Here is an 18,372-nt window from a genome sequence, read left to right on the forward strand (position 1 = left end):
TCATACATTTTATGCATATGACCAGATACTTTTATTATAAAAATGCAGTACATTACATTAAAAGTATACATTTCGATTTATCCTGTGACATTGGAGTTGTGCTTACAAATGCATAAATCACAAGCAGCAGTCACACATATACAAGTAGATCTCAAACCCACTACAAGTGCAAATATAGTGTGCTTACACTGTATGTGTTATTTGCCACAAAACACATGAGCAGGAAGTTACTGTAGGAAATGTATTACGTTGTTGTTGTCATACTGTCTGAATCATCACAAGCAGTTAACAAAATGGTTTATTTTAACTTTAAAATGGAAGTACAGGTGCTATTAAGGCACACTATGGCTGTTGTCACATTATTCAGTTTTGGTAATTGAAGAGTTATCCACTAGATTGACAGCAAACTGCTATGAAATTGAATTAGTATTAGAAATAAATATACTAAACATGTTTTGAGAATAAATTCAGTATGGCTGGAGTGTCAGCTCATTTAAATAATACTAGAGTTGATTCTAGTGTGGTGAAAGTGGAAATCATGCAGGAAGGGTTGTGGTCAGCTTAATTTCCGGTCAGAGGAATAAAAGAAAAGCCACTGGGCAGCAGTGTAAGCCAAGAATGTACTCTTTTAAGGAAGAAAGACAGGAAGTTAAAGCATGATTTTCTATTTAGCAAGATGTTATCTTTACGTGAGTTTGTTAGATCTCGCGCCCTTGCAATCATCATAAAACCACAAACAAGAGTATGTGCTGAGAGGAAATGTCATTTGATAACCCTTGTGTTCCATCACTATTTACAGACTGACTTAACCAAAAAGAAGATGAGACGGTTGTTTTGTTGTTTTTTTGAACATCAATGGTCACCAATGGTTCTATTCATTTTTTTTTTTTTATTTAACTCTGGCTTGAAGGCTCTTAACTCCAACAAATGTAATTTCATCAAATTATTCACAGAATTGCAGTTTGAAAACATACAAGAACATATTTATATCGATCCGACATCGAGAGAGAGTTTCCAAAAATACATCAACCCTCGTGGTTTTCACAGAAAACGATTAGCTTTTCAGGGTTATAACTGAGGATAGAAGTGCATCCTGCCTGCTTGAGAGTGTGTGGGAGCCTTTGAAGTGCAATCTCCCCTGGCAGTTAAGAGACCCTCTTCTGCATCCACTCTAGCCTTCTGTTCCAGTTATGACAACATGACTGGAGCCAGATTTATTCTGTGTCTGCATTTCTAACAACCTGTATATGCGCATGTGTGCCTGCATTTGCCTGAATGCAGCATCACGAGGTATCGACAGCTGATTATTGCCGTTACAGCTCCGGATGCTATGTGAACCATTAGTAAATACACTTACAGTTTAAATTAAGCATGAACAAGAAAAGAGAAACATAAACTGCTGTTAGTATGCTACTTAATATTGATGTTTCTAATTAATACAATTAATGGCAATGTAAAAGTTGTCTTTTAGTTGGCAAAGCTCAAAGGACTTAATTACGGGAAGAAAACCAGGAGGTTTGTTCGTACACCTTGAGCTTCTCCGATATTCCAGTCAGCATGTATGAGTTTGCTCAGCCAGAATTCATTTGGTTGACGGCTGTTCTGCAGATTGATTGATGGATGGATGGAAATGGCTGATTAATTGATTGGTTGCTTGAGTCATTTTACTTCTAGAGCTCCAGAAAAGTGTTACTGCAATACATTATGGAAGTAAATTAAGACACTGTAATAAAAAATTAGGAATGTCATGTTCAAACAGCTGGTACTTTCTGGTCCTTTTGCACTAATAATATTAAAAATAACTATATATCAGTTTTACCATACAAATAAAAAAACAATTAATGATTTATTATACACCTCTCTATGCATCAGTATAAAAATATATGAAGAAGAAAAAAATACAATAGTGCGTATATGTATCAAAACGAAAACTTGACGAATAAAAATATAACGGAAAAAAAAAGAATATTAAGCGCTATGCACACTGGTATGACCCTCAGTCACTTCCCGCTGGGCATACTGCCCGTCGGCTCATCTGTAGCTCCATGATTCCAGTTCGGTTGACAATACTTCTCAGATAATTGCGGAAAATAGAGCTGGAGAAGCAGTAGATGACCGGGTCCAGAGCACTGTTTAGGTAGGTGAAGGCTATGGATGTAGAAAACAACTGACTGGTGAATGTGTAAGCCTCACAGAATGCGTAGGTCCGAGTTTTTCAAATAGAGTGCCGTCAATCCTGTGCCAATGCTGGGAAAGAAGCAGAAGACAAACACCCCAACAATTACCAGGACAGTCCGAATAGCCCTTTTCCCTTTCTTGTCCTTGTCCATCTGCGCGTCATTTAGGATACATGCAATACTCACGGAGCAGAAGACCAGGAGTAATAAAGGCAAAAGAACTCTAAAATAAACACTGTATAATGCAGTTTGATACCTAGCGATGGATTTTGATAGTTGCTAAAGCTCCTGCAAAGGGAGATGTTGTTTTTCTCGTCTAGAAGATTGTTGGCCAGCAAAGGGATTCTTAGGAATATCACAACAGCCCAGATGAAGCAGGCAATGCCGCCTGCTTGCTTTGTGCTTATGTAGTTTATCTTGTGATGCGGATGGGCCACTTTAAAGTAGCGGTCAACAGCCACGGTCATGAAGGCGATGCTAGCTGAGCGGTTGACCGAGAGCATGAATAGGTTGATCCGACACCAGGCGTCTCGAATATCCAACTCTCACCACGCATGAAGTTGTCGATGCGGAAGGGGAGGCTGATGAGGAAGCAGAAAGTCAGACATAACCAGGTTGAAGAGGAACATGACATTGGCCCTCCAAGTCCTAAGGGTTTTGCTGAAGACAAACAGTGCCATGAAATTGCCAGGAAGACCCAGTAGCAGCTCAATGATGAGTACAGGAGGAAGGATGGATGCCACCAGGTTTTGAGTTGAAGCACCGCAGTAACTGTTATTGGACGTCATGGTTGCAGAAGTGCTGTGCATTGCTGAAAATAGAGTTCAGTTCACACGTTAGAAATTCTGCAATGGAAACAACATTGTGATATCACTGCTGGAATGTGGTCATCCTGTATAGCAGGGCTTTCACTTTGGCCACACATTTCTGTTCACTAAAACGAGCTGATGTTACAAAACCCACCCCTTTACTAGAAGTGGGAGAAGTATAAACTTGTTGCAACAGTGTTTGCATTGTACAAGGAAGTCTGCCTTCCTGTGTAGTGTAAAATGCTGAAGCAACTGTTTTAGAGTAACAACGGTTTCATAATATGGTAGAAGCAAAAGTTTTTGTTGCATGAGTATCTGCAGTGGAAATAATATGACACCAAAAGCAGGCATTTGAATGATTTGTGACATCCATTTAAGTTGAGGTTTTTAAAATGCATTTATAACCATTCAAGAATGGTTGTCTAAAAACACCATGCATGATTTCCTTAAAAGGATAGTTCAGCCAAAAAGGCACGTTTTTCCATTATTTACTCATTCTCATGTTTGTTTAGAAAACTTTTTTTTTCCTATGGAACACCAAAAATATTTGGAAAAATATTGGTAGTCAGCCAATGACTTCCATTAATTTTTTTTCTTTCAATGTCTGCCACCACTTTCAACATTCCAACATTCTTCAGAATATTTTCTTTTGTATTTAACAGAATAAAAAAAGAAAAAAAAGATCAACTTCAGTATTAACTATTTATTTTAATTGTGGCGTGAACTTTCCCTGTTAACCAACTGTTCTCTTTGCGTTCCTTTTAGTATTTTCCCAACTTTACGGTTTCATGATTCATATATCAAAGGGTTAAAATGTGTACTAAGAAAAATAATCCAATCTAATATTGACTACTGAAAAATAATCTAAATGATTTATGGGGTTCTGGATTCTTGGAGCAATGAAACTGAAAATATGTGTGTACCCATGAATAGCATGCAAATATCTGCACAGCTGGACCATTTTTAACCATGAAACCGAAGCAATCTTTATTTCTTTAGAGGATTTTGAAATATCAATATGTAAAGGAGAAGTAGTGTTTTACATATGGTTTACACAGTCAGCTTGCATATCTACATACTGAAATAAATGTATCTGAAATTAGGATTTTAATTAAAAAAACATTTTTGGTAATGAATAGACATTGTTTTCCTTTTTTAATCAAAATGAAGTTATGTTGGCGCCCAACAAGGTCAGGGTTGTTCCTCTTTGCAGAGAACAGAGTAACAGCAGGTTTCAGCTTGGTCTGTCATCTGTTGACCATAGAGTTCTATGTAGAAAGATGAATGGAAACGGTAATACACATTTCCCATCTCTCTTCAGGTACATGTTTTACCTTTGGTTAAATATGAGAAAAACATATTTGCTCTATGCGGTTTTAATGTGATTTTGTTGTTCACCTAACCTTTAACATCGATGCATAAAACCAACTTCAGTGTTAATTTATCATTTGCAAATACAGCCCTGGTTTCATGAGCTACGTTTCACCATTAAATATGACCCAGCTTAAAGTGGAGTTCTTAATTTAGATAAAAGGTAATCGTTTTTCTGTAAGAAAAGTTTCTCGTGACTTACCAGAGTTGACAACTGACTATTTGGCAGATTGTGTCTTGAGAGAGTGTGAAACAAGTTCTCGTCTGAGCGAAGCTCGCGCTCAGTAGTTGTGTCAAAGCGAGCTTCCTCTGTCTGAGTCATAATGACGCAAAGGAACGTGTCTTACCCAATTTTGGTGCAGTTTTAACGTTACCTTACATTACCCTGTTTTAATACATTTAGTTTATTTCAATAATGTAATATATAGATATGCAATAATGTTTAAAGCATAAGAAAGTGATGTTGTTGCACAGCAACACTGCTGAACAAACTGGTTGCATGCAAATATGCAGCTTGGCATAAATTCAAAAGGCATATAGTGTGGTCTAATGATGAGATCCATCTGTTTTAGTCCAGCTAGAATTTCCTGTGCATCCTGTAAGTAAACCAAACTCTTCAAGAGAATAAAAACTCTACTGAATGACAGGTTTCCAAGCCCCATTTTAAACTTAAGTAAGGTAACATGTAACGAATGTATTCCTTAAAATCTCGTAGTGACATCAAGATGGAAAGTGAAGTTGAGGCCAATACTGATGCTTCTTTTGCTCTTTCTGACACTTCAACAGTTTGATGTCTGCAGAGATAATATCCTTGCTGTTCAGTGCATAAGCAACGATTCTAAACTAACAGTGGTTACATGTGAAGGAAATACCATGCATATCAATATGCCCCACATTTATGGCATTTGGCTGAGCCAGCGTTTCTTTATTGTGCTAGTCATAACACTCAAACAGAGATGTTTTGTGCCTCAGTCTTTCACTTTTTACGGTGTACGACTGTGGATATGTATGCTTTTTTTCATATAAAAGATAAATAATTAAGACCACCTTTTTTTATCTTTTGTTTATTGTGTGCAAATTTGCATTGGACTCTGTTCCCCACTAATCAGTCATTTGACTTTTTTATTACGCAGCAGAGAAAAGCAAACATGAGAGATATAATAATGGTGCCATGGCAGCTTTTGTATGTCCTGAGAAAAGTTCTTCCTTTGCATGAACTAGGGCTATTATTTATAGCGATGTGTTTGACTTCCTCTTATTTTAGGTTAAAGCCTCTTGTGTCATTAGCCCAGCTCACAGAATTGTTTATCTCGACTGTGGAAACTAGAAATTGGATGTGACATGGAGCAGAGAACACATTTTAATTGCTAATGTATCATTGTCATATTCTGTATAATGAGTGTTTTGGTCAGCTACATATTTACCTGAAATATCACCTTATGTCTACGGGCGCTGCTCCAAAACACGTTGAGCTGCCTTCTGATCTACTGTCTTCACAGGAAGCTGTGTTTTAAAGCATTATCACTAAAATAAAACAAAGCTGTGCATAGCGTGGAGCGTACAGCAGAACAGACTAAAATTTATTTCAATAACATTTTGGCAAGTTGCAATGCCAATGCATATATGAATTATAATTATAATAATAATAATTACTATTATTTGTATATTTGTTTTATAAATATGTATGTTTATAATGGACATGTCCTCACTTTGTTGCATTCTGGGATTGCCTTAGAATGTAGGCAAACAGATATTTTGGAACAATTTTGAGTACATTTTGCATCAGAAATGCACGTAACAGTGCAACCAGAAATCCTCTCAAAAATGTCAAGATAAATCTTGGAGACTTTTGAGATGGCTTTAAGTTGACCACAGTCTTTATTTTGACCGTGTATTCAAAAGTTGCAAAGTTTTAATAACAGCTACATCTGCTTAAAGCCACAAAACCCATTTTCAATAACATCAAGTGATAACATGCAAAACTTCTGCTAGTATGAAGAATGATCAACGGGCCTATCACAGCTCCCCCAGAAAGCCTTGTACCAGTATATTTGTTTGCATCTCTTGATCCCATAGTATGCCTAGGTCCCCGCCTTTAGACTCTTTTATTTCTGTACAGCCCAAGTGGGGATGTCACTGATAGCGCTGGCTTAATATTTAGCCATTGTGCTCTCAGGACTAGAGAACTTGGGCAGTAACAGGAAATGGTATAGATTCAAGAAGCCGCTCTGTGCTGTTGAGTCGGACGAACGGGAGATGGAGTCTAGAACGTTACTGGTGAGAAGGCAGGGCCCTAAGAGTGATGGTGAGTTTTAGGTGGTTTATCGCTTGAAATGAACAGTTGATTTCAGTGATTTCAGGTAATCATTCACGCATGGCTGATATCTGAATGGATGATGGCGCTTCTCCTGTAATGATTTCTAATGGCGGAGAAAACATCTCTATTTAACTGGGCACGGCTCAAATACATGGCGTCCAAACAAGAAGTCAGACACGTTTAATTACGGTTGGAACTATCACTGCGTTAGTTGGAAGTAAAATACCATTGGATAGGCTAAGGCTTTGCTTGCACCAAATGTAAAAAAGAAATGCAACAAGTATCACAAGAAAACTGCATTCAGTATGATGGAAACAGGGTATGAAAACCCAATGACTCCTGTACAATTAGTGGCAGCAATTGCCAGATTTTTCTCAGATACAACAGATGATAGGCACATCGTTTATCTTGGTGCTGACAGCATGACTTACATTTACATTAATGCGTTTAGCAGATGCTTTTATCCATAGGGACTTACAAAAGAGGAACAAATTAGTCATCAGTTATCCAACGACCCAAAGGCATAACCCTAATGTATATACTTCTATTAGACTGTTCAGAAATAGTCATATCTTTTGGCCATAATGCTTTTGTGTATCAAAAAGAAAAAAGTTATTACTTCTATTTTATAATTGTATTGCATATATTTTTCTGTAAGTATTATTTGAATGCCAGGTTTGAATAGGTTTATTTGATTGCCAAGTAATGAACACTGTCAAGGTCCAGGAAAGTATGAAAGACGTCATCGAAACCATCCGCCATCATCAGCATGACCCCTTTAAGTTAGGCCTTAATGTCGTTGCTTTGTTTGATCTCTGTTTCTATGATCTCAGAAGAGGTTTGGGGCTTTTTCAAGGGGTCACAAAAAAGTCCAGCTAGGAAGCCAGCTTAAATCTAAAACCAGCGAGCGAGGAGGTGAACCTATAACATAACGTCAGAAGGAACACTGACACACAAACTACTTGGTTGAAATGTTCTGATGCGTCATACTCAGAATGAAAGCTGAAAGATCCTTATTTGCCTTTCATGTGTGATTTCGAGCCTGTATCTGAGAGTGACCTATTTTTGGGCATCTTATCTCGGCAATATCTGTACTATGGTTCAACTCTACAAGTTTACTCTATATCAGTAAGGTTTTCCTTTTAACACGTGTTTACACCTCAACTACGGTGAGCAGCTGATTCATATATTCAGTATGTCCGGGGATGACATTTAGTAAATAAATAGCAAAAGTGCATCAAGGAGATTTTTTTGAATTTGTAAGAAAATTGAATTAAATGGGAGCAAATACAATTTGTTGTCTGGTTATTAAACAATTAGACGGGCAACAGTGAGCAACTGACTATTTTAAATAAATTAGCTTTAAATGCCACATTTTGACATTAGAATGTCGCTAAACTACATGTTTTTTAGGTTTCCAAGGGAAGGATTTTTCTATTTTTCTCAGCAATATTGCTCTTTATTTATTACCGATAAAATGATAGCAGCAACAGATCCAAAAGCAGACGTCTGTCAGTAAATAAATGTAGTGTGTCCAGTTGTTCTGCATTAAATGGGTCACAAAATGTCTTTTGTAGAGCATTTGGAAAGGAAAATATTGCAATAGTGGCAGATGCCACCGCACATTGTCAAGCTAAGCATTTCTCATTGCCCATATCCTGTACAATAAAATCCACAAATACCCTTTTCATTCTGCTTCTTGAAAATGAAATTAGATTATAAAAAAATCTCTGTACTTGTTTGATACATGCTTGGAGCACTCAAAGATACTTTTATCTACTAATACGTTTTCTCGGTCCTGGTTATATTTGCTTAAGTTATAATATAAGCTATATTATTAGTTACTTTAATAGTAAATTGTTTAGATTTATTATTAGTTTACAACTATTAAAAAAAAATAAAAAAATAAATGATAAATATTTTTTTTTTTTTTTTTTTTTTTTTACAAAACTCACAATTCTGAGAAATCAGGACTGAGCTAATATAAACTAAAAGATTATCTCACAGTTCTAATGTGGTGACATGCAATTGCAGAATTGTGAAACTTTTTTCTTCAGAACTAGACATTTTGTAACCCTGCATGATTTGGAAAATTAAATAAAATAATAAAAGCAAACGATTAAAGAATCATACAGCAAAATAGTAAACTAACCAGAAGAGAGTAAAAGAATGTAAGGAAATGTACTCATTTAAGTTAAATGTATTTCAGTGTGATGATTGACATTTTAACGACTGTCCAATTAGACAAAGTCTTCTGAACTGTTTATTTGGCCTTGTGTTTAACACTAAGGAGTTAATTTTGACTTCAAAATGGAACTGTCAAAACTATTAACTGTAAACTTTTTGACTTAAAACTTAAATTTGTCGTATACTAGATCCTTTGATTTATTTTAATTGAGAGAGAGAGAAAGAGAGAGAAACCACAGTACAATACAAACATTTATTCTAAATCTATTTGTTTAATTTACATTCTCCCTAGCCTAACCTACTGGCCTATAAGATTATCAATAAGTGCATATTAATTGACACATGCTACAATTATAACATTATAACATATGCAATTCATTCAGACTTTGAGGTGGCTAACTCATATGAACTCGTACGACCCCCACTTGTAAAAATGTCTGATTTATTTCTAAATTATACATATTTTCAAGTCCCCCAATTCATATAAATTCGCAATTGTGAAAAAGTGAACCTGACTGTGACTCCCACAAAGGAAATCGGATCGAAGATTTTCACCTTAGACAAAACCAGGGCTCTTTCACTTACCTTTTAGTATCCAGAGCACAGATACAATGACTTAAAAGGCAATAATAAACACTATTTATAAGTGACCAAGTGAGAGATTTCAGAAGCGTGCTTCACTAATATATCTTTAACATGCAGATAATGAAGCCAAATAACAAACAGTATTTGTCTTTCCACTGAAGAACGCGTAATGCCTTCTGGATTGTTTTGCACATCCTCCAAGCCTTTATCGCATCAAACGTTTGCTTGCTAGTTAATCATATAAAGTATAATCAACAAAGGCAAGTACGTACACTTGTGCTAACAAAACCTTCTGTTGTTGCAGACACTGACGGCTCTGGTCAAATCACAACCACACCCCTCTCACCTCTCGCCCGACTGTACATTTACGCCTGCACGGGTGTCTCTGTGAGGTGGCGTTCACCGCAGCTTGGGATTGGTATTACACCCGTGACCACAGACTCGCAGGCCACACAAGCCTATGGGCACTTCTTATTTACAGCTCTGCCATTTTCGTCATGGAGAGCCTAAGCGCGAGGCTGAAGCAGAAACACCGCCCCCTACCAGTCAGACTGACTGTTTACACTCTCTTTATCTATCTGTGGGAGTTCAGCTGGGGCTTTCTGCTCAGGCTGTTCGGGGCCTGTCCTTGGGACTATTCAGAATTCAGGTATAACTTCATAGGGCTGGTGACGCTTTCGATGCCGCTCCATGGGCGTTAGCGGCACTTATAGCTGAAAAACACGTTATCGGGAACACTTTGAAGATACGACTAGATAAGCAGTCAAAATAAACCTATACCTCGTTGCACATCTTTACTGTTTAACAAACAATACCAAAATGATATGCCTTTGTGCTGGGATAAAGGGTTACTCCACTCCAAAGTGAATTTGATCATTAAACACTTACTGTACCCCCATGTCATTCCAAACCCGTAAAAGCTTTGACTTCGGAAAACACAATTTAGGATATTTTGGATGCAAACCAATAGGCTTGAGATATGGTGGAATGAAACATTACAGATGGAATATTCTAATGATGTCTTCCATACTTTTCTGGACCATGAGAGTGTTCATTACTAGGCGGTCAATGGGACAGTCACAAGCCTCTCGGATTTCATCCAAAATATCTTAAATTGAATTTAAATGAAGCTTTTACTGGCCTTTTTTTGTTCTTCAGAGTTAGACATTACAACTCGCAAATGTGAATTTATATCTAATTTTTAAAGACAGACTCACAGTGAGCTACAAGGTTATTAATCAGCGGTGTGTTCTTTTATCGAAGCCGTCAGTCTTCATTTATTCGTTTGTTCATTTGCATGTTTTAATATTCGTGTTGAACTGCAAAATTCCTGGCAAAAACTACTTTTAACCATGATTCTGCAAAGAAATAATTTTCTAACAGAGAACTAAAGAAAGCACAATAGGCGTTCTGACATAATGGTTTCATATTTATCTGTCATTTTTCATTTAATTATGTATTTTGCATTCATCGTATGATTGTGTCTCTTGTGATGTGATTCACCTTGTAGCTGACTGCTTTGACTACTTCAGATGTTTTAAAAATCCCTATGGGAAAAACGAATGGAAAATTTATTTTCAAAACCAAGGCTGCAGAAAAAAAGCGAACGGCACTGTTGCTTTGTTCTGCAAAAGTGAAGATAAAACTCGGTCTGAATGTTAGGAAAACATTGCACATAACGATAACAGAAAAACTGTTTATATGTTAATACCTGGCACTGCAGGCAAGAATGGTTGGCACAATACCGAGATTCTGGCTTTGGTATGAAACCAGCACTTTTTCCTTTTTCCAGTGTTACCTTAGGCAGCAAATTACCAGCCTTACACAAGTGCTGGAATAAAACTGTCAGGTCTACAGGTTCACCTTTTCCGTTTGCTCTGTTTGTTATGCCATGTTTCACTTCTACGGTCCTGCTTTTCAATGAATCGAGGGCAGTGAACCGCATCTCACATGTTTACCACCATTTCTATCACAGTGCGGCCAAGTGTGTTGGATAGCTGCCAAATGTGCTAGCTTTAACCACACATTATCTAACGCTACCTTAGCTTTTCTGCTTTATAAAACTGCTGAGTAGCAGCACATTTTTGTCAGGTACCAAAATTGGACAGCACCATACTATTTTATATTTTTGGTACCAACACTGTAGCCAGATGGTTATGTCGAAACCGTTTTATAAAATCAATTTAGGATTGATGAAGTACGAAATATATAATGCATTACATATTTAAAGGCATTAAATTAAATCAAACAATAAATTATAATGTAGACCGTTATATTAATTGTATTTAAATACCTTTTTAATAAAAAAATTTTTTATCGACTAAGGCTTTTTATTATTTAAGGCCTAATACAAGAAACTTATGTGTTGTGTAATAATGTTTGAATATTGTGATTATTGTATACATGATACTGCACTTGAACGGCGTTGATTGTCGTTATTAAAAACCATTGTCTCAGAAGGGTCTTTTCCTTTCTGGGTCTTGGGCAACATACAAAGCGACACAATCTTGTGATCGTTTCCACTGATACCTAAAGAAGCCCACACACAAACACAGTGTTGTCATTCGCACACAGTAATATAAATACTTGCTCAGTTTTCTGTCACTGAGATTTCTTATTCATCACAAAACGTTCAGTCACTTAGCAGTTATTAGACTATTAGCACAACATGCTTGTATGAATAGCACACTCACTCTGTCTCTCCAAATATAAGAAGACAATCTCCTATGGACAGGTTGTACTCCTTGCCATTCATGAAGATGCTGGAGGACCCCTCCTAAAAGAAAATTCAGTAAAAAGTGGTAAAAAAGCAAAGTTTAAGAGTAAACCTGAAGGTCAGAAGGAATATAAAAAACGATTATGAAGAATGTGTTACCAGTTGCCAGATCCAGCCATCAGTTTTTCTCCTAGATGTTCCGGATGTCCCGGCACCAAAGAGAAACGTCTATTAGGCAGAAGGTCTAAGTCAGCAAATGCATTATTGCCTAAGCTTCATCCATCATCTACAAAGTCCCATTTCTCAATACTCGGCACAACTGTAAATCAGTAGCTCACTGTCTTGCTACTCTTTCATGAGTTAAACAAAATTTCACAGGACACAGTTAGAAAGGAATGAGGTCCAAGCTGCAGAAGTTCGGTTTCCTGTTCTTGTAATGGTTGACTCCATTTGACAGACAGGCTCGGTGTTCCTCCACCTTATGCATACGTCAATACTTTGCTGATGAGAAACTGCTCACAGTCAGACCTCTGATTAATGACCTGAATCTCATCTGACTGACTCCTGCAGGAAGTAGGACGGATTGGTTAACTAAGCTTCTTCTCCTCACCTCAGTCTCAAACTGTGCTCCGAACATATCCACCGGCTGACCCCTGGTCAGGGCGGGCTTCTGCTTTTCCACCCACTCTCTGAAGCAGAACGGTTCCATCACCTTCATTGCGTTGAGTGGGTATGGGGTTGGCTTGATGGGTTCAGCTGCAAAGATTAAACAGTTACTGAATGAACAGAGTGATTAAATATATAAGAACTATGTACAAGTAAGCATTACAAGTGTTCAATTAGAGCAAACTTGTTATTACACAAAACCTTCAGATATAGAGAAGAACAAATCATTTATATCAAAACCCTGGTATTACGACCCCAGAACTACAGGCCTATACAGTAATGGCATTTAAATATAAGGGTATTTCACCTTGTTTCATCATGCAACAGTAAAGTGAACAATTGCATTTACCTGGATCAGGCTTTCCTGTTTTATTCTGTTTGGAATCCATAAACCTGACATATACAAATGTAGCTCATTATTTTTATGTACATGCATACGCACACAAAATTGGGAAGACTAAGATACCTCAGGTAAAATACTGTATATGTATTTTTGTATAACTGTATTTTTGATTAAACATTAAAGAATCAACCTTAACAGAAGCAAATAATACTTACTCTTTGATGACGGGAACAAGTTGGGTTCCCAGGTTCTCACAATAGAACCAACGTTCAAACAAGACATCCATTATTATTATCCACAAAATACCTAGCAGAAGAGAAATGACACATCCTTTGTCACCCATATTTTATGTTTTATTCCACAATAGTAGCATTACAGCATTGCGGTTCAGGTAAATGTACAGTAACATCAACAGGCAAGTGTGATCTTAAGGTGACAAATAATTGATCCCAGTGTGTGTTGGGGTTGACTTGAGAGTATGGTTAGCTCAAAGGCAGACAAAATGTAGGATGGATGTGTCTAGGAGAAGTATCCCATGGTACCTGAGGCCATCTGTCTCTGAGCGAAGCCTCCTTCTCTCCACCACCAATCCTACTGTGTTTATGCGATCTCTGAGGAGAATGGGGAATCCGTGCAGGAAGAAGGAACATCTGAGAATAGCAGCAACATATAAAACGTTAGTAACTCTTTATTTAAAGATAATTACCTAGTACTTAGTAGAAGCTGTTGCACTTCCATAAAACAAAATGTACTTACAATGCAACTAAGTTATGAAACAATTTGTAATTATGTAGATGTAATAGTCAGCTACTGTTACAAATATGTTACAGAGCGAGTCTGTTACACAGCTGCTTGTGTAACCAAAAGATTGTCACATATGTGTTTCAGGCTTTATACAACATAATTATAAAATCGAGTACACAGACATAAGCTACTTAAAATAAAGTGTATCAGAATTGTACTTGATGTGTATCTATACTGTAAACCTTATCTAGCTGCACCTTAGTTTGATCGATCCCATTAGTACATGTAATACCTTTATAATTACATTGAAATTATAGAATATCACACAGGCATAAGCTACTTAAAATAAAGGTGTACCGAGATTGTACTTAAGTGTAATTGTACATATGTGTAACAGCAGCTGCCTGCTATATAATAACAAGCTGTTAATGAGTTAATATTTCAAGTACAATGGCTACTACTAAGTAGCTAATAAAGTGTTACCAAAACATCATTGTGGTTTGACAGAAAACAGCCTTTTCAGACAAATCCAGATGATTCTCACCTCTCCTTCACGAATGTGTATGTCTTTATGCTTGCCGTTCTCTATCACTTTTAAAACCATGTCACCCTGACCTGGTAAAAGAGCTACGACACAAAGGCAAATAAAACAGGAAGTCAGTCAGAGGAATATTAGTGTTCTGTGAACTAGACAACGCTTATAGCTTTCCTTGTTTGCCTTTGTTTAAAACCATCAGCCTCGTAACTGTGACCTGTATTACAAATGCAGTGTCAGAAACTCTTTTTCTGCAAGTGTGATTTCATTTATAGCCTCGCAATAAAACTTCACGCTTCATGCTTTTCTTCAGAGAAAATCTATATCATTCCGCCCTGTGAACTGTATCTGATTTAACAGTTTTACTGTTAAACCTTCACGTAGCCTAAATTACACTCAACAGAAGACTTATGTAAGATATCGTGCCTCGAAAGTAGACTTTCCTCACGCATGGAATATCTAGAGCAAACATAGCCTTCTCGAATGGCTTGCACTGACCTCTAGTGACCAAGATTAAAACATTAACCAATGAACAGAGTCCTGACTGGCTCACTAAACTAATCTAGGTCATTTTTGAAGGTGTGATATTGTGAGATGCTCAGCAAGAGTCAGTTCTATTCATTTTCTGCTGTTGTACGACTTGGAAATTTGCCACTGTAAAGGCGCTGTATGAAGTGTTTTAATGCCCTGGTGCATACTCTGTTTTTCAGCCACTGAAATAGGTTTCATTTACGTATTTAAATTTATTCAGTAAAGTGACTTACAAATAAGAAATGCAACTTATCCCAGGAGACTTGAGAAATGATGCAATTTAAAATTGCTCACAGAAGTACAGAGCAGAGATGAAAGGGACAATAGTGGAGAGAAAAAAGAAAAAGCAGTAGTTAAAAATGTTTTATTTTCGGGAGTCCCAAACAACAGGTTGACATTTACTGCTTATGAACTTTTAACGCTCGAAAAAAAGGCACCTAGTGGCAAAGAATGAATTTACATTGTTCAAGTTTCAAATTTTCCCAGGTGGGCAATATGCTAATGTTTCATATCGATGTCAATGTGAAATGGCTCTGGACTCCTTTTAAAATGATTCAGAGTCAACTCTTTCTTTCAATTATACATGTATGAAACTTTGCAGGGTGTTTTCATTCACATAGAGCTGCGTTAAAACACTGCATGAAAGCTCATTGTCATGAATCCATAATAGTGGCACTTCAAAGAAATAAGTTACTATTATCTTTATTTATTTTCTTAAATTAAAGCCAATCAGAAACGCATTCAGTTTTAAAATCATTTTGACATTGGATTGGCTGACATGTCATAAGAGGGAGGGGCTTTGGAGAAATGAAGTCTAAAAGTTAGCAAAATGACTGACACCTTTAATTACCATAATATTACACATAGTGATATCATAATCAGCGTCTTAATGTTGATATTGTGTGGGTTGTTATGTATCTGACTTTTATTGGTGGCATTATCTCTCCAGTTGCCACGCTTGCTGTTCTTGGCAAATGAGCGTCAAAGTCTACCGCTTGTTTTTACTGTTGTAAAGGTATTCCAAAACTTAGCATGCAGCTAAAAAAACGTAGTTTTTCAGCCAAACACTATAAAATTGTGTTTTACTCAACCTCTCTCAGAGAAAGGACAGGGAATTGCATCATCACAAAGACTTTGTCCCCATTAAAAATGCAAAGTGTATTTGGAAAACCGCTGCAATGGAAGCTTTTCGGTTTGTGGAGCAAATCCTAAAGAATAATTCACGAGATGAGAGCAGAAAACCACACTGCAAATATCAACATCTTTAATTATTAGTTATGTGCTCTTTTCCTCTTCTTTTCCTGGACAATCTAATCCCCCTAAAGCACTAACCTTTGAGGATCGTGGCTAACTCTGTTCTTATCACCTGTTAGCCTTCTCAGGTCTGATTCCCAGAATACAGTGCAGTTAATCAAAATAAAAAGCAAGTTGGCTGTTCTTAAATGAACACATCATGTTAATTTGTAATATTATCTCACTTGTTGCATGAATAGCACCTCACCTCTTCTCCTTCCTCAATGTGATAATCCTTCCTTACATTTGGACCACCAACATACATAATATTCAGCTGATAAAAGAACCTAAAACACAATAGACAAGGCTTATTTTTTTATATATATATATGAATATACATAAGTCATTGCTCGCCTATGAAAGATTTAACTCACATTAATTTGTTGCATACAGGTGGTAGAAACGAACTCTCATTTTCAGCAATCCACTTGTCAATGTTGACATGAAGAGACTGGTTGGTCATTTTCTCTAATTTCAGAATGCAGCAAGATGCTTGCAATAATCTGTCTGGGTAGGCAACAACTTTTTTCAGCTGTGGTTTATTCCATCAGGGAATCCGTGACAAACTACCTCAGAGTTATTGAATAATGGGGGCGGTGCTCATACATACGTGTGTGACCGCGAGGTTAAAATCCATGTTTACGCAGCAGTAACCTATCAGTGCTGACACCGCAGCATAAACTCGCTTTTTAATATAGAGAGCATTGATTTACAGGGTTTTGTTTGGAATAAGTTCTGCATTTGCATGTAAATGACCATCTTAAGTTGAATACACTGTAACGCTGAAATAAACTAAATAATAGTGCTGTCGAACAATTAATCGTGATTAATCGCTTTCATAATAAAGCTAGTTGTTTACATAATGTGTAAACTGTGTATATTTATATATAAATTATCTACATGTATATGTAAATGCAACAACGTGAATGTATATATTTTAGAACAATATGTTATATATAATGTTTATATAGGAAATATAAAAATTCATACTATATGTGTGTATTTATATATACATAATAAATATGTAGTACACGATACAAATATATCATGTAAACTTTTTTTTGTATGCACTACTAAATAATAAAATTTTGATTTTGGTCCTAAGATTTTAAAGGTTGCGTGGGGATTTTGATGTAATTTTGTGACATAAAAGCTATATTTTGTGAATGAATTAACATATTAATAGCTTTATGAAATTTTTGCAGAAAGAAGGTGGAATTTAATGAATCATAATCTAATAAAACAGTGGCTCATAAACCAGAAGAGACAAAGTGAAAGTGAAACCTTAGTAACCTTACATATTAACCATTTGTAAACCAGAAACAGAAACTTTATTAAAATCAATACAATGAACACCAGTACCACACAGACCTTATTAATTCTTTAACACGTACTTAATTATTCAGAACCGCTAAGTCTTTCTGTTCCTTGTTAGACGTGATGTTGTCATAATTTGACAGCAATTCAGTCCATTTTCAGTGAAATCCAAGCAAATCATATAAATACAATAATATTGTAATTGTGACCGCAGTGACAAAATTACATATCTGAAATGTTAACATTTTAAAAACTTACCAGACTGAAGGTAAAGTTATAGCGCTTGATACTAATAGGAAGTGTTATGATCCCAGTGATACACTCCGATACTTAATTCCTCATTTATCATTAATCATTTGCAGGATTGCTTAATGTTTGTTAGTCATCTTACATAAAACCGAACATGCGCCTTGCTGGAAGACAATGAGTTAAAGCAGAAACGCAAAATACAGATCTTAGATAAAAGATTTAATGCTGGTGGTAGGCAGAGAGTACGTCAGCCAGGATCTTCATAACCAATGTCAAGGCAAAAAAACCTGGAGAACTACAGAAGAACTACTCTGCCTCTGTGAGATCTTATGTATCCATTGACCAGAAACCATCAGTGGCAGCGGACTGTGGCAGAAAACAGACCGACTGTCAGCAGAGGACGAAATCAAGAAACGGGCGTTGGAGATGGATAGGGCACAACTTAAGGCTGAGATACACTAAAATCTGAACATTTTTAAAACGCTAGGCATCATACACTTACAGACGGAAAACTGAGCATCATACAATGCAC

At 36.6% G+C, this 18,372-nt stretch overlaps 2 protein-coding genes across 2 annotated transcripts; both read right to left on the minus strand.

The window, feature by feature from the left end:
• Positions 1-1,996: 1,996 nt before the first annotated feature.
• On the minus strand, positions 1,997-4,667 carry hcar1-3 (hydroxycarboxylic acid receptor 1-3). Its single transcript, XM_043255866.1, is given in 6 exon segments — positions 1,997-2,197; positions 2,199-2,392; positions 2,395-2,709; positions 2,712-2,766; positions 2,768-2,988; positions 4,560-4,667. Coding segments are annotated over 5 exon segments (984 nt in total). The 5' UTR covers positions 2,987-2,988; positions 4,560-4,667.
• Positions 4,668-11,725: 7,058 nt separating this feature from the next.
• On the minus strand, positions 11,726-16,860 carry haao (3-hydroxyanthranilate 3,4-dioxygenase). The gene is given in 13 exon segments (XM_043256321.1): positions 11,726-11,975; positions 12,140-12,222; positions 12,322-12,390; positions 12,773-12,918; positions 13,178-13,221; positions 13,387-13,454; positions 13,456-13,477; positions 13,714-13,778; positions 13,780-13,821; positions 14,460-14,530; positions 14,533-14,542; positions 16,483-16,561; positions 16,649-16,860. Coding segments are annotated over 13 exon segments (864 nt in total). The 5' UTR covers positions 16,738-16,860; the 3' UTR covers positions 11,726-11,899.
• Positions 16,861-18,372: the final 1,512 nt, after the last annotated feature.

Source organism: Puntigrus tetrazona, chromosome 13, assembly GCF_018831695.1.
Source record: "Puntigrus tetrazona isolate hp1 chromosome 13, ASM1883169v1, whole genome shotgun sequence".
Classification (NCBI taxonomy): domain Eukaryota; kingdom Metazoa; phylum Chordata; class Actinopteri; order Cypriniformes; family Cyprinidae; genus Puntigrus; species Puntigrus tetrazona.